Consider the following 25,065-nt stretch of genomic DNA (forward strand, 5'->3'; position numbering starts at 1 on the left):
TCATAATACTGTTAGGTTTTACTGCAAAAAAATGCACATATTTGTAATCAGCGATGTCTCATGAGTACAACAGTACCCCCCATTAACAGGTTTTATGGTGTTTTGGAAAGTTACAGGGTCAAATATAGAACGTTCCATTTTCAAGTTGAAATTTGCCAGATTAGTAATGTTACCTTTGAGACGGTGTGGTAGCCCAGGAAAGAGAATTACCCCCATAATGGCATACCATTTGAAAAAGTAGACAAGCCAAGGTATTGAAAGTGGGGTATGTTTAGTCTTTTTTAGTAGCCACTTAGTCACAAACACTGGCCGAAGTTAGCGTTCATATTTGTTTTTGTGTCAAACGAATATTTGGCCAGTGTTTGTGACTAAGTGGCTACTAAGAAAGACTGGACATACCCCACTTGCAATACCTCGGGTTGTCTACTTTTGCAAATGGTATGCCATCATGGGGGTAATTCTCATTCCTGGGCAACCATACACTCTCAAAGGCAACATAACTAATCTGGCAAATTTCAATGTGAAAAAAATGAAATGCAAGCCTTATATGTGACTCTCTAACTTTCCAAAACACCATAAAACCTCTACATGGGGGGTACTGTTATTCTCGGGAGACTTCACTAAACACAAATATTAGTGTTTTAAAACAGTAAAACATATTACAACAATAATATAGTCCATAAAAGTGCCGTTCGTTTGTAAAAAATGCAAAAAAAACGTCACTTTTACTTAAAATATCATCATTGTAATACAATTTACCAGTTTGAAACACTAATATTTGAGTTCAGCGAAGTCTCCCGAGTAAAACAGTACCCCCTATGTACAGGTTTTATGGTGTCTTGGAGAGTTACAGGGTCAAATATAGTGCTTGTGAATTAAATTCTCTGCACTTTCTCCCTGTGTTGTCAGGCATGTCAATCAAATTTTAATTAATCAAATCACATAATTATGTTAAAAGATTACTTTAATATACATGTAGAATTTTAATATATATACATATATATGTATTTAAATTCTACGTCTATACTAATGTAATCTTTTATGTAATTATATGTATTTATCTCTCTCTCTCTCTCTCTCTCTCTCTCTCTATATATATATATATATATATATATATATATATATATATATATATATATATATATATATATATATATTAGCGGTTATTTGTATTTTATATATAGATATATATATATAGAATGTCATTCTTAGTGTATTTTGTTACCAATACATATATAAATAACAAAATACAGTTAGAATGAAATTACATATGAATATATAATTTATATTAAATTTTGTTTCAATATTTTATTTATTTATTTTATTTATTTATTATTTTAATTATACGTATATATATATTATATATGTAGATCTATTATATATATAATATATATACATATTATATATATGTAACGTCATTCTAAGTGTTATTTTAATACTAATATATATACTTATATTAGTATGAAAATACACTATGTATGAAGTTAAATATACATAATATGTATATATATATATTATATATATAAAATATATACATATATTATATATATATATAAAAATACTTTTGGGGGCGGGGCCTGACCTGCAAGCGGAGCAGTCGCATGGTGGATGAGCTCCCACCACATAGACTGGTTACAGGGAACTACTGGCTGATACCAGGCCTGAATTGATGCCGGGGTGTGTTACCCATGCTGGGGGCACCCTGGTGAATCACCAGATACTGAATCCAAGTGTTCCCCGCAAGCGAGAACCCAAGATGACAGGCAGCGGCCTGCGGTGGAAGGAGCAGAGGGGGGACGGCCGCTCTCCTCGCACCTACGCCGGAGGTACTGCAATGCTGAATACCCGCTCCCCCCCCTTAGGACCGGCGGGGGTGATCCCGGTCCAACCCGTCCAGGCAGCAGGGCTACAACGCGAGCTGATGGCAGAGCTTACAGGGCAACCCCAAGCTACACGGGCTTTTAAAATGGCGGACGCCACGTGCGCTCAACACTGCCGCTCAGACAGCCCCAGCATAAGATTCATGGCACGACTCGACGCCATACTCGACGCCTTTTGGGCACAGATGTCAAGAGGAGAGCGCTATACTAAAACACCAGTGCATAAACCCAACGAGAAACCCGTACATACTAGACACGACTGCACTGGCCCTCGACTGATGGGACCTAAAAGATGGCGCCGACGGCGGAGATCTCATCTGCTGAAACGCAAACAGGCAAGATCACACCACGCTACGATCACTGCCCTAACGGGCCCACAAGATCAACCCAGATCCTGCTTGAAACGGAGACCCGAACAGCACGCAGCAACAAGCCAGCCACGACCCCACATGACGCCACGGAAGGCCCCAAAGCACCAGAAGGTGACTCCACTTGCCTGCACCGTCAGAGCGGGCTTCCACAGCGACGGACGGACGAGACAGCAGCTGGAGCCCACAAAGCTGCACCTCGCGGTGCCTCACCAGGACTCTCAACCATCCCGAACACCCTTCAATGTGCAAGGTATCGGCTGAGGCAGACTAACCCAAGCCCAGGACCGATGGACTGTTGCCAGACACCACCGTTAACCGCTTCCATGACCCGCATATATAATTGCTGCCTCCCTAACCCTCGACATCCAGGACTCTCGATCCCAGACTAAGTGCAGGGAAAGCTAGGTCTTTGCACCTTTGGACATGGGCTAGGTACTCTGTTAGATCTTACTGGCGGCCTACTGATTATTGAAACAGGCTTGCTGCAAACCTAATGTATAAAAATGCTACCTAGTAGTTATCCTAACTTATAGTCACACATGAATGTGCAAAATGTCAGCCATCACTGGCTACTCGATATACCTTGCTCTTAGTGTGTCCCACTTTATTATTTACCAGGCTGTCTCCCTCCTGATGCCCACAGCAATGTTTAGCAAGCCTACTGTATACAACTGCATAGTATCAGCTACTATATTGTACTTATCATTTAACGGAGCTCCATGTTAACATTTTATGTTGCCCACCCATATTTTATGCCTTGCGGAACTCTCCAGTTGCAACTAAATGGTTCAAACCTGTTATATATATAAAAAATGTGCATGATCCTCAAAAGTCACTTTACGTTTTAAACATACTGTACTGAAGCTTGTTCATGATGCTGTGACTTATAGAAAGCTTGTTTGTAATTCTCATATCTGCACGACCAAAATAAAGAATTAAAAAAAAAAATACTTTTAATTTATTTTTAAACATGTTTAATTTTTTTTTTTTTTTTTTACACTACCGACCAGCAGGGGGACTGTCTGATATTTTAGACAGTCCCCCTGCTGGCAGATCCATAGCCAGCTATAGGGGGCCATGTGATCGCTCTTTGAGAGCGATCACATGGCCCCCGGGGGCCTCATTTGCCGTGGGAGGGCTGCCTGGGCTGTCAGGCAGCCCTCCAGAAGAGGATCGCGGCGGAGGTGAGTACCGCCGAGGTCCTGGGGGCTGCAGCCGTTACGGCGTTCCTTGCCGCCGCAACAGCTTTAAAGCCCATTTAAAGCGCGGCGGCATGGAACGCCATAACGGCGTTAAGGGGTTAAAAAAAAAATCTTTGCTGCTGAGGGAAATAAAGAAAGAGTGCAGCATAATAGGAGCCTCTGTGTCTTAATTAAATTGGACCCAGCCAAGAGAAAGGGAGGATGGAAACAGATGGGGTGGTTAAAGGGACATTGGTAATGCATACAAATCATGGCTGCCTAAAATGCATCCAAACATTCAGTATCTCCTCCCTCTGCATGCAGACACTGAACTTTCCTCATAGAGACTCATTGATTCAATTCATCTCTATGAGGAGATGCTGATTGGCCAGGGCTGTGTTTGAATCATGCTGGCTCTGCCCCTGATCTGCCTCCTTGTCGGTCTCAGACAATCCTATGGGGAAGCATTGTGATTGGATCAGGCTACCATTTCTGATGATGTCAGCAGACTGCTTTTTTTTTCCTGAGGCAAACAACATGCAGAGTTACAGCTTCAGGCTTAACAGTAATATTTCTATATTTAGGGAGGAATGAGCCCAGGAGGCTAGATGGTGGTTTTAATACTATAGGGGCAGCAATACATGCTTATGTTCCTGACCCTATAGAGATCCTTTAAATATCATAGAACAGCATGGTACCAATTGTGGAATTATTTATTTTCTCGTTAGGAAATAGAATGTTTGTATGACGATCTGAGAATTTACCAAAGAGCAAGCTAATGAGTTTCTCTTAGCTTTCGTTCGTTAGAGTTCTCATAGTCTCTGTTTTTGTTGCAATGCATTAACTTAGCTCTCCAAAAGTTAAAAGGTTAATCCAGACGTGGACCCTGTGCTCCCTGTGCCTAGAGGGATATCAGCTACACCTGACTGACGAGGTCCAATTTTGAGACCTGAGCAGGGATTTATTGGATATTCTCTGTTTTTGTTATATTACAAAAGTGACTTTGATACCGGAGAAACTGACGGAAGCCAAGCACAGAGAGATGGACACAGGTTTCTTCAGGAAGGAAGAGATTCTTTATTGGATCACCGATCGGGACTCAGAGGGACTAGCGTCACCAAAATACAGCAAAGTCTGAGTACTGAATACATAGAGTACATTCCTTATATAGCACTGTAGCTCCTCCCACAATTAACTACACCCACACATACCCTTAACCTATTTAATAAATAGAGTCTAAACTCATCCATCCGGTCTAACCACGTGGCTCATCTGATACAAAGGAGAGGGACGCGTAATTCCAGTTCTTACATTCCTGCACCTGGTCAGTACAGTGATAACAGTATCTTAGCTACGTGTAATTAACTAACTGATACTACAAACACATATACATACATATGCCTTGTGGCAATCTTAGCCTGCTAAACTTGTATTTTACTGGAATTACATCACATTCCCCCCTTTGATGCCTCTGATATTTCACAATTACTTGAGGCATCACTTAACCTTGGTTTGCATATACCTCAGGTTACCATGAACCAGACCAGACTTATCTTATGATGTGAATCTTTTAACACTCATCTTCCTGCATTGGTTCTCCTTGATCTAGAGCCTTATACTTATATATCGCCATTATCTGTGCAGCAGCCTTCCTCTCTGCTATACTTCCTATCAGGCTTTGCACAGACCTAACTACTAAGGGTATAAGACACGGTAGGAGTAGACACAACAGTAAAATCAGTAGGACTCCACCTACCACTGCCTTAAGCCCTCCAAACCACTCATACCAGCTACCAAACCAACTACTTGGATTGTACCCTTTCCATACCTGAGTAGGCACATGCACTAGTTTAACCATATGGCTAGTAAGCTCAGCTATTGCTTGCCCTTCGTCATCTATTTGAAGACAGCAATTGCTCAGGTTAAACTTCCCACATACACCTCCCTCTACTGCCAAAAGGTAATCCAAGGCTAATCTATTTTGGTACACTGCTGTCCTCATCCTGGTATTATGCTTCGCTAGAAGATTGAGTGCTTGTGAGGTCTCATTAGTAATAATCTCAACCACCGCCTGTAATCTTATAATACGGTTGAGCATATAAATTGGGGTTCTATAACCAAAGGTACCATCTTCTGCCCACGTGGCTGGCCCATAATAATCTATGATACGCTGGGGAGGCCATTCATTATCTTCCCAGGTGCCTATCTCTAAGGGTCCCCTTTTCTTCCTATGATTCACATCATACACTTTAACACCTAAAGTCTCACCTGTTTCAATCGGTAACAAGAAGAAGGATGGTTTGAGCATACCCAACACACATGCCCCTTCCCAGTCCTGTGGCAACTCCGAATAGGCTTTCTTACCACAGATCCAGTACAAATTTGCTGGGGCTCTCCAGGTAGATGTGATGGATAAATCAAACCACACATCCTTTAAACTGGCATATCTAGCAAACGGGTTAGATGGTTCTGAGACATTTGAAGCCGACCACCAAGTTGTATTTTTAGTATCATCATCATAAGCTTTTTGCCCTAGACAAGTTAATTCTCCTACAGAAGTATTATACATTATTCCTTTCCTTGCTATGCAAACATAACCTATGATGGAGGTCTTTAATCTCCACTCAGATTTACCTCTAACACTCAAATGATAATCGGCTTGTGTAGATATTAGTTGGTCAACTGCCTCAGAACCGGACATTACCTCCTTTGCTTCCCAAGGCCATTGGTCTCCCATGTTAGTACCTCCACACACATAGCAGTTGGTAACATTAAGACTACCGGCAATACTTTCAGCTAGGTCAATGAACAGGTTTTTAGCGTTATGGGGGATCTTATTATCTATACTCATCTCTTCATAAAAGGAATGGTATACTTGATGAGTCTGGGAGGATACCGTATCAGTCTCTATTCCTATAAACAATAATGTCCCAGGATCTAAACCCGTCCCGTATATCTGAAACCCAAATAAATTTCCATACTTATCTAGGAACTTGTCGGGGTTATTAATAAGTATATGGACTGGGTTGCATTCCATAGACTTACAATAAGGGCTAGTCGGCAACTTAGTCACTATCATGTCTTTATCTACTGTCTGTCCCCAAGTCGCCCACCCCACACAAGACCAATATGGACAAAAGTTATAGTCTTTATTTGGGCATCTAGGACTCACATATTTATTTTTACTACTGGGACAAATATATTTATCATTAGACCCATACGTCCTCTCCCATCTAAGATCCCCACATACATTCCACGGTTTTCTACCACTTGATATCGCCTTACATGCATCAAATAGCAGAACACCCGAAGAATGTACGGATTCTAACACCGTCTTATTAATTAGGGTCCCCTGAGGATCTCCATTCCTGAGAGTCAACCAAATTGTACGAGGTTGATACTCTGGACTGAAGCACTTAGGTTCTCCTACTCCTAAATGGCACACACTATAGTCTATATTTAGGTATCTACATCTTGATACCTCTCCTTTACATTCGTATTGTGAATGCCAAATTAGGGTTTGGGAAATATGGTTACCTGTTCTCGTAGTCTTAATGCATACCTCACAGCTAGGAGTGTCGGTACCTCTACCTTCCTGAATATAAAAACACATATAAATAAACACAATCAAAAGCACATCTTTCGCCGTCATCCTCAGTCTTCGTCCGTGCGATGGAACCTCAGCTTCCAGGATGTGAGGGCTGCAGGGAATGGAGTTCTGCTCGTCTTCACAGGTGTCCCTTCGAGACTTTCCTGGCTTATACACTATGTGTTGGTAAGCGGACAGGCTTTATTATGGCCTTCTCACTCACACCTGTAACAATAAAATTTGTAATCCACAATAATTCCTCGTTACTCCGACTGAGTAGTGCGTTTCAACCGGATCTTGCAGGGATTCTCTGGATCTGCTGTAATTTGCCAAGAATCGACTGCTGCTGGTTTAACCCTGGAGTGATGTATCCACGGAGTTACTTCGGCTACTTTTATCGCTGTAGGGGTAGACAAAAGAACAACATAAGGACCTCTCCACTTGGGCCCTAACGGTACATTATTCCACTCTTTAATCCACACTTGGTCTCCTGGATGATAACTATGAACAGGGGGATAAATATTCACAGGTAATCTATCTTGTACCCATTTCTGTACCTCCTCCATAGTCTTACCCAACTCTACAACCTGCTGCCGGGTAATTCCTTCTCCCAACTGACTCAAGTCCCCCCTTAAGTTACCAAGTACGGGAGGTGGTCGCCCATACATGATTTCAAAAGGAGAGAGGCCCATCCTTCTGGTAGGGGTACTGCGGATTCGCAATAAAGCTATGGGTAAGAGAACGTTCCACTTAAGTTGGGTTTCCTGACACATTTTAGCCAACTGGTTCTTTATAGTTCTATTCATTCTCTCTACCTTACCAGAACTCTGGGGTCTATATGCAGTATGAAGCCTCCACTTTATACCAAGCATATGAGTCAGTTGTTGTAGGCACTGATGAACAAAAGCTGGACCATTGTCCGATCCTATAGAACAGGGTAGTCCATATCGGGGTATTATTTCTCGTAGCAGGAATCTTACAACTTCTCCTGCTTTCTCTGTACGAGTAGGACATGCTTCTACCCAGCCTGAATAGGTGCACACAATTACCAACAGGTAACGATGTCCACCCGATTTAGGCATTACTGTAAAGTCTATTTGTAGATCGGACATGGGGAGTCCCCCCATAAACTGGACTCCTGGTGGCTTTACTGGTCCTTGTCTTGCATTATTCTTAGCACACGTTACACATCTGCGTACAATGGCCTGAGTCAAGTTGGACAATCTTGGTATGTAGAAATGTTTCCTGAGAGATTCTTCAGTACTGTCTCTCCCAGAATGTGTCCCGTTGTGATAATTTTGGACAATTTCTACCGCTAGTGATGCTGGTATGACTATTCTTCCATCTTCTAGCTGATACCACTTGTTCTCCAAATACTTTCCCGGTTCAGTCTTTAACCACTCCTCTTCTTGAGCTGTATAAACTGGAGTCCATTGGGACAGTGGAGTTGGTATAAGAGCAGCTATATGCCCCACATACTCCTGTCTTCCTGATTCAGCAGCACGCTTAGCTGCACTATCTGCCATCCGATTTCCCTTGGTTACATCACCATCTCCTCTCAGATGCGCTCGACAATGTATGATACCGACTTCTTTCGGCTCCCACACTGCTTCCAATAGTTGTAGGATTTCAGCTGCGTACTTGATTTCTTTGCCTTCTGAATTCAGTAGTCCTCTTTCTTTATACAAAGCTCCGTGGGCATGAGTGGTTAAAAACGCATACTTAGAGTCCGTATAGATATTTACTCTTAAACCTTCAGCCAATTGTAACGCTCGTGTTAGTGCTATTAATTCTGCCTTTTGTGCTGATGTTCCTTTCGCCAGTGGCCGAGCTTCTATCACCTTGTCTATTGTTGTCACTGCATATCCTGCATAGCGGATCCCTTCTTTCACATAACTACTGCCGTCGGTGTAATATTGAACATCGGGGTTCTGGATGGGAAAATCACGAAGATCTGGTCTACTTGAAAATACTTCATCCATTACTTCCAAACAATCATGTTGACTTTCAGTAGGTTGCGGCAAAAGGGTAGCTGGATTTAAGGTGTTTACAGTCTCTAAATGCACTCTTGGGTTTTCACACAACATTGCTTGATACTTGGTCATACGGCTGTTACTAAACCAATGATTTCCTTTGTAATCCAACAACGTCTGTACTGCATGTGGGACTCGTACATAAAGTTCTTGACCCAGAGTGAGTTTATCGGCTTCAGCTACTAGCAGGGCGGCTGCAGCTACGGCTCTTAGACAAGGTGGAAGTCCGCTGGCCACTGCATCCAGTTGCTTAGACATGTAGGCAACAGGTCTTTGCCATGATCCCAAGTACTGTGTCAATACTCCCACAGCCATTCTTCTTTGCTCGTGTACATATAAGTAGAATGGTCGTGTGTGATCAGGTAGACCTAATGCTGGGGCACTCATCAAAGCCTTCTTCACATCTTCAAATGCCGTTTGCTGTTCTTGGGTCCATAAGAAGGGGTCGTGCTCTGTACCTTTGATGGCTGCGTACAGAGGTTTTGCCAGTATCGCATAGCTGGGAATCCATATCCTACAGAAGCCTGCTGCCCCCAAGAATTCTCGCACTTGTCTTCTATTCTTGGGTATTGGTATTTGGCAGACAGCTTCTTTTCTCTCTGGCCCCATAATCCTTTGACCTTCAGAGATATGGAATCCCAGATACTTGACAGTTGGCAAACACAACTGAGCCTTCTTCCTGGACACCTTGTATCCTGCCTTCCAGAGAATATGTAGTAGATCGTGCGTTGCTTGCTGACATTTTTCTTTTGTAACTGCTGCTATCAACAAGTCATCTACATATTGTAACAATACACATTCTCCTGGGATAGACTCGAAATCCAGTAGATCTTGACTTAGAGCTGAACCAAATAGGGTAGGTGAATTTTTAAACCCTTGGGGCAGTCTTGTCCAAGTCATTTGGCGTTTTGAGCCCGTTACAGCGTTCTCCCATTGGAAAGCGAAAATACATTGGCTTTCTGCGGCAATTCGGAGGCAAAAGAAGGCATCTTTGAGATCTAAGACTGTGAAGTAAGTAGCCCCGCCCGGAATTAAAGCAAGCAGGTTATATGGATTGGGTACAACTGGATGTATGCTAACAACCGCATCATTGACTGCTCTTAAGTCCTGTACAGGTCGATACTCATCTGTACCGGGCTTTTGAACAGGCAGCAATGGGGTGTTCCAGGGGGAAGTACAGAATTTTAGGATACCATACCGTATGAACTTATCCAGATAGGATTGGATGTTCTTCTTAGCCTTCTGCGGAATGTGATATTGTCTTAGGCTCACTGGATAAACCCCATGTTTCAGTTCAATTTTTATTGGTGGAATATTGCGGGCCAGTCCTGGTGGGTTGTTCTCTGCCCAAACTCCTGGTATGTTAAACAATGTCTCATCACTCCTAGGGTTTTGGCTAGTCAACACTGTATAAAGTCGCCACTCTTCTTCCTTTGGTACGGATAAAGTCATAATACCTGAAGGTCCATTAAACTTTAAGGATGTTGTTCCATTTGGTAGGAACGTAATCTGCGCTTGTAATTTTGATAGCATATCACGTCCCAGCAATTGGACTGGACATTCAGGCATATAAAGGAATTGGTGTTTTACTACGTGGCCTCCCAATGTACAGAGTCGACTTTTAAGAACCGGTTTTTCAGCACTTCTTCCAGTTGCTCCTATCACAGTAATAGTCCTTCCAGATGGAGGAGCAACTAGATTAGTCACCACTGAATGTTCAGCACCAGTGTCGATCATGAACGCACTCCTTTTCCCCCCTATTGATACATCGACCATAGGCTCCGCTCGACCAAGGGGGATGGAGCCCGGTCGGTATCAATAGTCCTCCATGACAGTGTCAGCCAATCCTACAAAGTCCCTACCTTCTCTATCGCGGGACCTTTGCGCTGCTGGAATATACCTGTCTTCCCTAACACTTCCTCTGTTCCCATTACTCCCTCTATAACCATTACTCCCTCCGGGGCCTCCTCTACCTCTCGCTCTACCTCTAAAGTTTCCGTAGCCTGCCCTGGGTTGGTCTCTCTCGTACTGCTCTCTTTGCGGACATTCGTTCCTCCAATGCCCTTCTTCCTTGCAATACGCGCATTGATCCCTACTCAAAGGCTCCCTACTCCATCTATTATTGCCTCTATCTGGGCCCCGTTTATCTACGCCTGCGATCGCTACCGCTAGCATATCAGCCTTTTTACGCATCTTGCGCTCTTCCTCTTTCTTACTTTCTGTATCCCTGTTCATATAGACCTTATTTGCTACCTCCATTAGTTGGGTGATGGACATACCTGCAAACCCTTCTAACTTTTGTAGCTTGCGCTTAATATCTCCGTATGCTTGGCTGACAAAGGCGGAGTTAACCATTCGGGAATTGTCTGCGTCTTCCGGATTAAAGGGGGTATACAAGCGGTATGCCTCCAATAATCGGTCATAAAAGACACTGGGCGCTTCATCGCTTTTCTGGATCACCTCAACTGTCTTCGACATGTTAATGGCTTTCTTTCCTCCGGCTTTCATGCCAGCAATTATAGCGTCTCTATAGGCTCTGAGTTGAACCATATCAGCACCATTTACGTTCCAATCGGGATCGGTGTTGGGATAGTGTGTCGCGGCCCATGCTGCTGGATTGGCTTGGTTCAAAGCACGGGCTCTATCCTCTAATGCTTTAATGGCTGCTTGATTTATTCTTGTCCTTTCCTCATTGTTAAATAAAGTCATTAGTAACTGCTGGCAATCAGCCCATGTCGGATTATGCGTCTGTACTATTGAGGTGAACAGATCAGTCATAGCTTGTGGTTTCTCAGTATACGAGGAATTATGGGTCTTCCAGTTTAAAAGATCGGTTGTGGTAAATGGGACATATACGAAGACTGGGTCAGCGTGTGCCATTTGACCTGCGGCATCGATATAAGCTGACCCGGGATTCAGACGAAGAGGCATCTGATAGTGCTTTAATTGTTGGGCACCAGTCAACTGTCGGGTTTGGATGGGGCTACGTAGAGAGGCGTCAGTCATGGGTTCCGGTCGGGGAGAGATAGGGTATGGGGATGTGGGAGGTCGGTTTTGGGAAAAGGTCGTAAATAAAACACTTCGAGCCGAGCTAGATGAAGCTTGACCGGAAGTCTGAAGTGGCGCCAAATCAGGATATTCGTTTCTAATGGGGGTGGATTCTGGTTCCGGAAGGGGAGATTTAGTACGAGGGGGGGTGGATCCTGTACTGGAGGAGGAAGCGGAAGTGGATGAGGGTAATGAGGGGAGGGGTGCAGGACTTCCTGCGTTTGCGTCACTTCTTCTTAACGGAAAGTAAGGGGGCGGCAAAGGGATCTCGGACTCAGGGGGCGTGTCCAAAATGGGCCTAACACCAGTCCTAGTGGACGAGCAAGTCCTAGCTACCATGAGGCGACACTGCTCCTCGTGGCATGTCTGGAGCCATTTTGGCGAGTCATTTACGGCCTGTCTCCAACAGTCAATATAAGGAAACTGGCCGTAAAGTTCAGGCCTACCCGATACAGCCACGTGTAAGCGCTGTACCAGAGTTGGATCCAAACTGCCACGTGGCGGCCATGCCGCAACCAAAGTAGGCCACTCCCTAGTACACAAAGTGACCAAACGTACAGGAGACATCTTTACCCCAAAATCACAAACTTTGAATCCCTTTTTAAAATTCTTAACCATACATCCTAAGGGATCCGGAATCGTTGACTGCGACGCACCCATACTTAACAATGGAACGTCGTCGACAACGAATACTATACACGCGTACTATTCAACAGTCACACCCGTTTCCTCTGGCAACAGCACCACGTGGTACGGTTACCAAGTGAAACGTACACAATAACAATAAACACTCAGGGAATTCCCGTACACACACAGCTGTTACACCAGTCACTATATAATCAATATTATGCCCTTTGGCGTAACTATACAGTCACCCACGCTATAATTCTCTATATACGAATTACCCGTCTATAACACACCCCAGTAACATCGTCTTTTACAAATAGCGGTTACAGTACGGTTAGCATAGGTCAAAGCACAAGTTAAGGTCACAATACAATTATTAGTGGTTATGGTGTTAAACATGCAATGGACGACAATGATTAGTACTTATTATATAATGTCAGTAAATATACAGGGTTATGGTACCGTGCACTATAATACAGCAACACACTATTAACACTCTCGCTAGACGGCTGAGCTCGCGCTATCTAACAAGATATACACTTTACTAAAACAATCGTTAACACATTTACAATTCCCAACTAAACTATTGGCCAGTACCTTGAATGGACTACCTAAAACTATATACACCCGTTTTGGTTAGCCACACTGCCCAATCACCACATATATAGCGAGCTAGAGAACCGAATTTACACAGGCGCCTCTTAGTCGCACTATCAAAAGTCTAGTGGGTTCCAAATTTACACGCCTTCCCACTTAGCCCAGATAGGATGAGAACTAGCGAACCGAATTTACACAGGCGCCGCTTAGTCTCCCGGTCCCTCCGACCTAGCGAACGTAATATACACCCTAGAACGCTAGTCTAGACAAGACACCGGTGTCCGGCTAGGGCTATTTACACCAGGACCCCGCCTGACTAACCAAATCAAACGGTCTGACTAAAGAGCGTTCGATCGAGCGGTGCGCCTTCGCTCCTTCCCTCCGACAGAGGGGGCAGATACACAGATTCAAAACCCCTTTGGGCCTACCGCACAATCGGTATACCCCTAGTGGGTCCTGCCGTCTAAAACAGCAGTTGTCTTACCTCCTCGTTCCTGAACCTGAGTTCACACTCATCGACGGGGACACCCCAGCACTTCTCACGTAGAGGCCGATGATCTCCTGGACAACAGACCAGTGGCGCCGAGACGAAGGGAGGTCCACGCAGAAGTTCAGGGGTGCAGCCGTAGAGAACGTGGGCAAAGATAGACCGTCTCACGCCTCTGCCTCTCAGCTACCGTTGAACGATGAGCTTCCCGGCCAATGCACCAAATGATACCGGAGAAACTGACGGAAGCCAAGCACAGAGAGATGGACACAGGTTTCTTCAGGAAGGAAGAGATTCTTTATTGGATCACCGATCGGGACTCAGAGGGACTAGCGTCACCAAAATACAGCAAAGTCTGAGTACTGAATACATAGAGTACATTCCTTATATAGCACTGTAGCTCCTCCCACAATTAACTACACCCACACATACCCTTAACCTATTTAATAAATAGAGTCTAAACTCATCCATCCGGTCTAACCACGTGGCTCATCTGATACAAAGGAGAGGGACGCGTAATTCCAGTTCTTACATTCCTGCACCTGGTCAGTACAGTGATAACAGTATCTTAGCTACGTGTAATTAACTAACTGATACTACAAACACATATACATACATATGCCTTGTGGCAATCTTAGCCTGCTAAACTTGTATTTTACTGGAATTACATCAACTTTATTTCACATTTTTTACAAAGATCATAAAAATTTAAACTTTACCGCTTTAATGGTGAAATAAAGCCCTTTTTGGAAAGTTTAGGCATGTTGTTGCTGAGTGTTTCTATAGCTGTCCATCTGTGTTTTACTATGGGCTTATAGGAACATCCCTTGGAGTTTTGACTTGGTCCAAATTCACTTCACTAGCTGAATGTCTGTACTAGGTTGTGTTTGTTTTATTTTTGTTTAGTTTTTTTTTTTTTTTTTTTTTTTATGATTTACTAATTTCACTTTGCCAACATTTAATTGATGCACAATACGCAAGAGGATAGCACACATGCACATTATTGTATTAAATCGAAGCATCTTGTACTGCTCTGTAAATAAGGTAATTTTCTAACACTATTATGTTACACCACAACTATGATGTAACCTAATATCAGCGGGCCCTAACCTCCGTGTATATGCAAGTAGTATTTTTTTGGTAAACTCTGCACTATTAGAATATCCTTCTTTGTTTATAGTCAATTAGGCAAGGAATTGATTAAAACATTAACTTTTCAGCAGGGGTCAAGTTTTGGGGAAAAAAGTGTGGGATCTCACTCAAGATCCTCCCCCCAAAAAATAATAATTATACACTTGTATGCATATATAAACGCGTGCAAACACATACACACTCACACACACACATACACTCGCACACACATACTCAGACACACACACATACACTTACAGAAACACACACATTATTCATATTTTTAATATTTACAAATGTGGGGCCTCAGTAAGGCGGGCGGCTGTTTACCTGCCAGACGCGGTGAGGGAGCCGTTGTTCTCTCTGATCTGCTCCCTCGCGCCGCGTGGGTTGTCTACTGATGCCGGGAGCCGGAATATGACGTCATATTCCCACTCCCGGCATCAGCAAACGGCGTGCAAGGGAGCAGATCAGAGAGAACACAGTTCCCTCACCGCGTCTGACAGGTAGACAGCTGTCTGCCAGGGGGGTCTATCAGGTAGCCAGCAGGCCACCTCTTGTCCCCCCTCTATGAAATACTGGTGGCATTTGGGGGTGGCAGTTTTTGCCGCCCCCTGGTTAGTGCCTGCAGGAGCAACGGGAACGGCGTTCCTGCTGTGAAAAAGGTGCAGGAACGCCGTTCCCACACGTTCCTGCAGGGCTCGAGCCCTGCTTTCCAGGCAATGCTTTTTTATCCTGTGTTTTTCTATGTTTTTAAGCTTTCTTTTGGTATCTGAGATTAGTCTCCGCGTCCATGTACACAGGTGCCCAGAGCAGGAAGAAATTTGGGCAGTTGTTAGTAATAACATTTAGGAACATAACCTTCTATTTATAAAATTAGGTTAGGTTTCTCCAAAAGTCTGATTTATTGTTATCTTAAAGGGTTAGGCATGGAATGGTCATATGGTCTGAATCCTGCTGCTTGGTGTGATTACACATGTTTTTATTTAGTCTGAAAAAGATTAATAGCTCATTGTCGCTGATGAATCCTGGACGGTTTATGTAATATGTATTACCATCTTGTGCACTTAGATGATGTTGTTTGAATTGCATGCTATAACATTTTCATTGTTAGATTTCTTTAACATTTGTAACTTGAATGATTGATATTTTGTCTTAACTGTACACTTCATATCTTCTTGTGATTGCGTATGAAAAAAAATAATCACTCTGTTGCTTTAATAAGTAGTGCATAGGAATAAAAAAATGCTATAGGGGAGATTGATCAAGGCAAAACAGGTGCTAGTATGGGACAAAGTGTAAAATAAGGTCCAGTCATCTTAAAAAACAAAACAAAAAAAAACAAAACAGTAGGAGCTGTGTTCCTCAAAACTGGGAAATGTAATAGTGGAATAAACGCAAATGCTCTGCATGGCCGCAACAGACGGGTACGGGTTGAACACCCGCCTTGTCAGGATATGTCAATAAGCTATAAATTGGCAAAGTTGAAAATGCACGAAGTAATCCTCCAACTGGCAAAACCACCTGCTCCCTTAGTTCTTATCCTCTTTTATTCCCACTTTCCTCCCCAGGCACAGCAATGATTCCGCCACCTCCCGCATGGTACAATTTGCCTAAATCCTTACACACATAAGTGGTACTACACTGTAGTTAGCACCTGAGAGGATAGACAATTGGCGATTCAATGCACTGTTATAAACACCTAACATTATGTTAATGGCCGCAAGATGCGGAATGAATGGCTATAATCATGAATATTAACGATGACATTGAATTATGCTTCTCCTTTTTTTTCTGTACGCCCACAAATAAACATCTAAATAAAAATTGTCAAAGTTAAAAAAAAAAACAGTAGAAAGCCACTCAACAATTATCACAGTGCAATCTGAATAGAACCTGTTTCCCTTCATATAATCTCATCCATTTTATTACTAAATGTAAATATTTAGTGAATGATATCCCAAGCACACATGCTCAATGTGTGTTACCCATTTAAGTAGTAAATATTTAACTTCTGTTTACTGGTACTTTAATGATGCTCATTTTTTAAGAGAACGTAATAAAGTGAGCAAAATAATTGTGCGTCAGCAAGTGTTTTCATTACATACTCAGCTGTACAATTCGTGCTCTATTGTTTACACTTCCTGTAGGTAGTGAGAGATCAGGGGTGGAGTTATGATCAATGCGTTTGTTATTTTTCTGTTTCTAAATTATACCAGAGGGATTATTTCCATGATGTTCTGTTTGGGTGCGTTTGTGGTTTACAAGCCTTGTTATCTCCCTTTAAGTGATAATTCTGAACTGGAGGCAATTACTAGCACTATTTGTATGCCATTGTTGGTTTTATTGTAATCCTTTGGGTGCACTTCAGGTAAAATATAATAATTTAAAAAATGTTCTCTACATTGTGCTAGCTAATTTGTATGGAATTGTATAAATTAAATTATATTATTAACTGACATTTTCTGCTCCTCCAGAGAGTGGGCTGCCTGAAAGATCCATGTTGTATTTTATTAGATCACTAATTTAATAATATGCATCTCTTCAGCCTGTGCTTACAAATACAGCACAGCTTCCATGTGAGGATATTGAGACCAAATCATCCTCTAACAGAGGGCAAAATCATTTTTTTAATATTTTTTAAAAATAAAATTTTGTACAGTAAGAAGTAAAAAAACAAAACAAAAAGATTAAGGAGCATTCTCAAAAAAAAAAAAAAAGAATAACGTTTAATGATATGTGTAATAAAACACTTTTTTTGTATACATGTTTCTGTAATTGTGCAGATTGATGACAAATTATTTACATTGACATATAGTTCTTTCACATGTAAATGTATTCTCCATTATCTCTCATGATAAATTGCATACATTATATAAATTTCAGGTCAAATGTTTTTTCATCCGTTTGTTTTGCAGACCACATGATTATTGGATACATATTTCAAGCCATTGTCTTTTTGTGTCCCTTTAATTCTTTATAATGTTTGTTGACTGTACAGTACTTAAGAGTAATCCGGTAGATATTAAAGTCTGCACCCTGAGTTAAGTATCTTACAGCTCCATGAGCCATGATGTGCAGAAAAAAATCTTTTACTGTATAAATCAGTCTTAACAGATTATATTTTCACTTTCACATATCATACTTTAATTCACTTACTTTTATTTATTTATGGGGATCATATCTATTTTTTGCTAGTCATTGGAAAATGTAAGAACTTTGGAGGATGTCTCCAGTTCAATGAGGCACTAAATTTCTGCTTCATTCAAATTTATCGAGATTAAATCAAAACTACATTTCATTTCTTTTAAATAAACAAATTTAAAAAAAATATATATATATATATATATATATATATATATATATATATATATTATATTCAAGCAGGTCTAGGTTATCTCCGTGTCCAGGAATGTCAAGACCACAGGCCACAGTCCTGGATGAAACACAGAGCATCCACAAGTACATCACGAAGATGACTCCCAAAGTTGAACTGCTAAGGGAATGCCTGAGACTTCAACAGATAGAGGGTGCAGAAAAAAGGAGGTTCCTTGGCAAGACAAACATCTCCATGGGGTGTACCATCGGTAGATAGTGGATGTGGCTCACATGACAAAAGCCTAGTGGTTTGAAAAGGCAGGACTGAGGCACTAATCCTAGCAGCACAGGGACAGGCACTCAGCACCAGATCAATAGAAGCTGGAGTCTACCACACCAGGCAAGACCCAAGGTGCAGACTGTGCAAAGAGGCCTCTGAGACCTAGTAGCCAGATGTAAAATGTTAGCAGGAATAACATAGAGACACAACCAAGTTGCTGGGATTGTGTACCGAAACATCTGTACAGAATATGTATTTGAACTGCCTAAGTCCAGATGGGAGATACCACAAAGAGTAGTTGAGAATGACAGGGATAAGATCCTGTGGGACTTCAAGATCCAGACAGACAAGCAAGTACTGGGCAACCAACCTGACATCGTGGTGGTAGACAAGGAACGAAAGACTGCAGTCATTGTGGATGTGGCAATACCCAGTGACTATAGCATCAGGAAGAAGGAACATGAGAAGGTGGACAAATACCAGGGACTGAAAGAAGAACTAGAAAGGATGTGGAAAGTGAAGACAGTAGTAGTCCCAGTTGTGATAGGACCACTCGGGGATGTGACTCCCAAGTTGGGGTAGTAGCTTCAACAGATTCCAGGTGGGACATCTGAGATCGCTGTCCAGAAGAGTGACGTTCTAGAAAAGCTAAGATACTGTGCAGAACCCTCAAACTCCCAGGCCTCTGGCAGAGGACCAGAGAATGAGGAATAAACATACCACCCAAGAGGGGTGAGAAAATCTATTTTAATTTTATATATATATATATATATATATATATATATATATATATATATATATATATATATATATATATATATATATAATGTAAGGAAGTCAGACACTCTACATTTAAGAATTTGTGGAGATGAACCTCGGTGCGTCACAGCGTGGATAAATACAAGATGTTGAAGAGAGCACTCCAGAGGATTTGTTTAACAAGTTTTATGTGTGATTCATTCAAGATGATCAACGTTTCGACCCAAAAGGTCTTAGTCAAGATCTTGACAAAGACCTCTTGGGTCCAAACGTTGATCATTTTGAATCACACATAAAACTTGTTAAACAAATCCTCTGGAGTGCTCTCTTCAACCAAAAAACAGCACTACAGTGGACAACGTCCAAAAACTACTTGAATGTTTTTAGGAAGGCATGCAATAAGTACATACCCAACCCTTCTTGGTAAATGATTTCCCACTATTTCTATGTCATGTTTTAATTTACAGCATTGACTTGCCAATACACACTCGTATACTTGTATGTAAAATTACCATTTAATTCAGCCCCAGGTGTTGTCTTCAGTCCTAGCACAATAACAACAGAACGTATACCTGTTTTAGACATCTGAAATATTTCCACAATGGTAAAACATATTTAAAGAAAATATGATCATTTTATAATTGTTGTCCATCTATTGACCATTGCAAGAATTAATAATTGGACTTGATGTTGTTAACAGTAAGATGTTATTAACCCCTTAACGCCGTTACGGCGTTCCATGCCGTCGCGCTTTAAATGGGCTTTAAAGCCGTTGCGGCGGCATGGAACGCCGTAACGGTTTAAGCCCCCAGGAGCCAGCAACTACTCACCTCCGCCGCGATCCTCTTCTGGGGGGCTGCCTGAGAGCCCAGGCAGCCCCCCTCCGGCAAATGAGGCCCCCGGGGGCCATGTGATCGCTCTCAAAGAGCGATCACATGGCCCCCTATAGCTGGCTATGGATATGCCAGCAGGGGGACTGTTTGAAATATCAGACAGTCCCCCTGCTGGTAGGAGGTGTAAAAAAAATAAAATAAACATGTTTAAAAATAAATTTAATATATTTTAATATATATATAATATGTATATATATTATATATATAATATATATACATATTATATATATGTAACGTCATGCAACGTGTATTTTAATATTAATATAAGTATATAAATTAATATTAAAATACACTTAGAATGACGTTACATATATATAATATGTATATATATTATATATATAATAGATGTACATATATATTATATATAAATACGTATAATTAAAATAATAAATAAATAAAATAATAAAATAAATAAATAAAATATTGAAACAAAATTTAATATAAATTATATATACTTATGTAATTTCATTCTAACTGTATTTTGTTATTAATATATATATATATCGGTAACAAAATACACTTAGAATGACATTCTATATATATCTATCGTTGTATAAAATACAAATAACCGCAAATATATATATAGATAAATACATATAATTACAGAAAAGATTACATTAGTATACACGTATAATTTAAATACCTATAAATGCATATATATTAAAATTCTACGTGTATATTTAAATAATCTTTTAACGTAATTATGTGATTTGATTAATTAAAATTTGATTGACATGCCTGACAACACAGGGAGAAAGTGCAGAGAATTTAATTCGCAAGCACTATATTTGACCCTGTAACTCTCCAAGACACCATAAAACCTGTACATAGGGGGTACTGTTTTACTCGGGAGACTTCACTGAACTCAAATATTAGTGTTTCAAACTGGTAAATTGTATTACAACAATGATATTTTAAGTAAAAGTGAAGTTTTTTGCATTTTTTACAAGCGAACGGCACTTTTATGGTCTATATTATTGTTGTAATATGTTTTACGGTTTTAAAACACTAATATTTGTGTTTAGTGAAGTCTCCCGAGAATAACAGTACCCCCCATGTACAGGTTTTATGGTGTTTTGGAAAGTTAGAGAGTCACATATAAGGCTTGCATTTCATTTTTTTCACATTGAAATTTGCCAGATTGGTTATGTTGCCTTTGAGAGCGTATGGTAGCCCAGGAATGAGAATTACCCCCATGATGGCATACCATTTGCAAAAGTAGACAACCCGAGGTATTGCAAGCGGGGTATGTCCAGTCTTTCTTAGTAGCCACTTAGTCACAAACACTGGCCAAATATTAGTTTTTTGCTTTTTTCACACAAAAACAAATATGAACGCTAATTTTGGCCAGTGTTTGTGACTAAGTGGCTACTAAAAAAGACTAAACATACCCCACTTTCAATACCTTGGCTTGTCTAATTTTTCAAATGGTATGCCATTATGGGGGTAATTCTCTTTCCTGGGCTACCACACTGTCTCAAAGGTAACATTACTAATCTGGCAAATTTCAATTTGAAAATGGAACGTTCTATATTTGACCCTGTAACTTTCCAAAACACCATAAAACCTGTTAATGGGGGGTACTGTTGTACTCGTGAGACATCGCTGATTACAAATATGCACATTTTTTTGCAGTAAAACCTAACAGTATTATGACATTCACAGCTAAAATGGCAGACGGAAATACAAATTAAAAAAAAAATCTTATTTTCTCACCTTTTTTTTTTATTTTATTCATAATAAATTATGTTCCATATATGAATAGTTAATGATAGATTAAAGCCCTGTTTCTCCTGAACAAAATGATATATAATAAGTGTGGGTGCATATAATTTGAAAGAGGGGAACTACGGTTGAACAGACATATAGCGCAAATTCCAGTTTTTGTTTACATTTTGTTTTGATCAGAACGTGCACTATTTACTCCGTCCTGAAGGGGTTAATAATGCCAGGTATCTCAAATTGCAACAGATTACTGTTAAATTACTAAAATACCATTTCATTTTATCTATCATTATGCAGGGTTGGAGTTACCCTTATAGACACTTAATACATCCTTTACCCACCAAAGTTTATTTACATGACATTATAATGAAGGTGAGGTGTGTCAGTCACAGTTGCCTTTCACCTTACCCCCTCCCCCCCCTTAAAAATAAATAAATAAATATACAAGCAGATTTCTTGACATTATTCTAGTACCCTTCTAATTTTCCTACTGCATTATTAACTATCATTATGGACTGCTATTTTGAAGGGAATATAACAATGAAATATATTGCTTTTATATGATGTTAATGTTTGTTTTTTGTCTCCACAGGAGCACCTGGGCGGGCAGCTATGCCACAACCTGGAAATACTGCGGCTTTCCGTGCTGCTCTGTGGACAAATATGGAGAAACTCATGGACCAAATTTATGCTGCCTGTGTTCAGGTAGGTCAAAGGCAGAGAGGGCCTGTGGGCAGTGGTGTACACACAATCCATGGGGCCCTGGTGCGAAACTGATCCATGCCCCCCCTCCCTCCTTTCTTTACCTCCCCCCGCCCCCCCAACAGACACACAGACGCATGCATACATAGAGACACACATACATAGGCACAGACAGACAGATAAAGACACATATACAAATACACACAGATACACACACAGACACATAGACAAACATACATACACATACAAAGACACATACATACAGACAGATATACACACAGACACATACAGACAATCAGACACGCACACAAGACATACATACAAACAGGCACACAGACAGACAGACAGACACACATACAGACAGACAGACGCACACACACACACACATACATACAAACAAACACACACACACACACACACAAAATATTTTAGCCATCCTTCTATTTCCTACCTTTTAGGTACAGGAGGGTGACATTCCCTGGGGTCCAGTGGTGGCTCAGGCTCCCTGTCATTCCTCCCGTGCGTGCTCTTTGTATGCTGGGAGGAGTGACTGGGGCAGTCACTTCCTCCCAGCAGTGATGTCATCACAGGGGGCCCGGCCACGCTGTTAAAGTGCCCAGCACTGACCGGACCTCCTGAAAATCCATCTCCATCGGGTGGCCCTAACAGCATGGGCCACCTGATTGACATCTTGGACGGCGGCCCCGGCGGTTTGCTGTGCGGGCCGGGGCCGCACAACATGGGCGGCTGGTACACAGTCGCAGGGGTCCGCAGGGCGGCTCGGCCCCCTGGAGTGACGGGCCCAGTCGCAGCTGCGATCCCTATGTATGCCAGTGCCTGTGGGGAAAGTACACATGTATGGCCTTAAAATCCACAGATCTCATTGTGGATTGTCCGACTCACATGGATCATACTATAAATAAATGTGACAGAGGCTTGGAAAGGTGTAAAATAGTAAAAATCTGCAATCTTCATCTGCATGACCTGTGCAGCATGACTGAGCTTTTGCAATGATCCATGCTAAACAGGCACACATCCTGTTTCCTGTGACTCCATTTCAACAGTGGCAGACAAACTGCTAAGCCTGGTCACTCACAGCTACCTCTGTCCATTGGGGAATATCCTAGCAGACCAGTCGAGGTCTGGATAGCATAGCGATTGCAGTCCACCAGCTTATATACACATCTACACAGTGCTTGCCTGGTGAAAGGAGCTGCACAATCACAATTCCTGCCTGCTGACTCACTCCAGCTGCACTGTGGCAATAAATATTCCCAAACACCTTCTTCTAGAATAATCTACACACGAATGGTGTGATGCTGCTGCCCACATCCCTCTTTCCAGCCCTTCCATACCAGTGCTCTAGCAAGCATTTTTCCCACTTATTCTTGCCAGCCCTCCCATGGTTCAAGGCACCTTTGTATGCCTCTCTTTAAATAAAGAGAGCAACTCGAAATTATTTAAACTTTTTCCTACATTATTTAAGCCATTTATGTATTTTTCAGGTTCAGCATCTTCAGAAAGTCTTAACGAAGAAGAGAGATCCAGTGTCACATGTTCGTTTTATTGATGAAATCGGAAAGGTGAGAAATCCAACTCAGAAAAAAAAGTGTTTGTGTTTTTTTTTTTTTGTTTGTTTGTTTGTTTATATGCAACCAAGAGCTGATATGTTAATGGGCCCAACTACATGTTGAAAGCAGATTGCAAATCTGAACAACAAGAGCTTAAAATGGAATCCCTGGTTCCGAGTGTGATCAAACGCCATTCTATATTTTGCCCCAAAATAATTATTTACAAAAACAATAGACAAGATTTCAACCACTAGAACTATGTTACAGTAGGGAGGCACAGCAACCAAGGGAAACATGTTTTTGGACACCCACTCTCACTCCAGTAGCTGACCTCAACCAAGACTTCAAGACTCCAAAGTCTGTGGATGTCTTAGGTTAACCCAGACATTACAAATTAACAAAACAAAATACTTTGTTACATTGCCTGCCCACAAGCCTCTATGTAGATGTAGTATATTGTAGCTACTGCGCCTATCTCAATATTGCTAGGTTTTGTGGTAAGGGAGAGGAAGGACACATACCTTAGGGAAAAACATAGAAGGAGAGGGAGAGGGATTGAGGAAAGAAAGAAAAAAAAATAGAGGTTGGAAAGGTATTGGTTGAACTTTTGTAGTCAGACGGACACTTCCACATACCTGCTTCTTTAGAAATAAAGTGTCATAGAAAAGAGTAACAAACCACAGTTATGGTAGCAAGTATAAATAGAAAGGGAAATTCAGTGTGCACTCTGGAACGCCTGCTTCGTCTGCAATAATTTAAAATCAACAGCCATACATGACTTTTTCATCTCAAACACACTCACACTACTTGCACTTACAGAGTGCCTGGCTGTCCCCCTCTGATAGTGCTACTCCTGCCTCTTTATGTTTTGGT

General features: G+C 41.4%; 1 protein-coding gene across 1 annotated transcript in view; it reads left to right on the top strand.

Annotated features, from left to right (window-relative positions):
• Nucleotides 1–25,065, top strand: part of COG5 (component of oligomeric golgi complex 5) — a 498,415-nt gene that overhangs the window by 294,032 nt on the left and 179,318 nt on the right. Inside the window, exons 9-10 of the mRNA XM_063448101.1 lie at nucleotides 22,512–22,624; nucleotides 24,127–24,204. Coding sequence (XP_063304171.1) covers nucleotides 22,512–22,624; nucleotides 24,127–24,204 — 191 coding nt within the window. The remainder of the gene's footprint in view (nucleotides 1–22,511; nucleotides 22,625–24,126; nucleotides 24,205–25,065) is intronic.

Source organism: Pelobates fuscus, chromosome 3, assembly GCF_036172605.1.
Source record: "Pelobates fuscus isolate aPelFus1 chromosome 3, aPelFus1.pri, whole genome shotgun sequence".
NCBI classification, from domain to species: domain Eukaryota; kingdom Metazoa; phylum Chordata; class Amphibia; order Anura; family Pelobatidae; genus Pelobates; species Pelobates fuscus.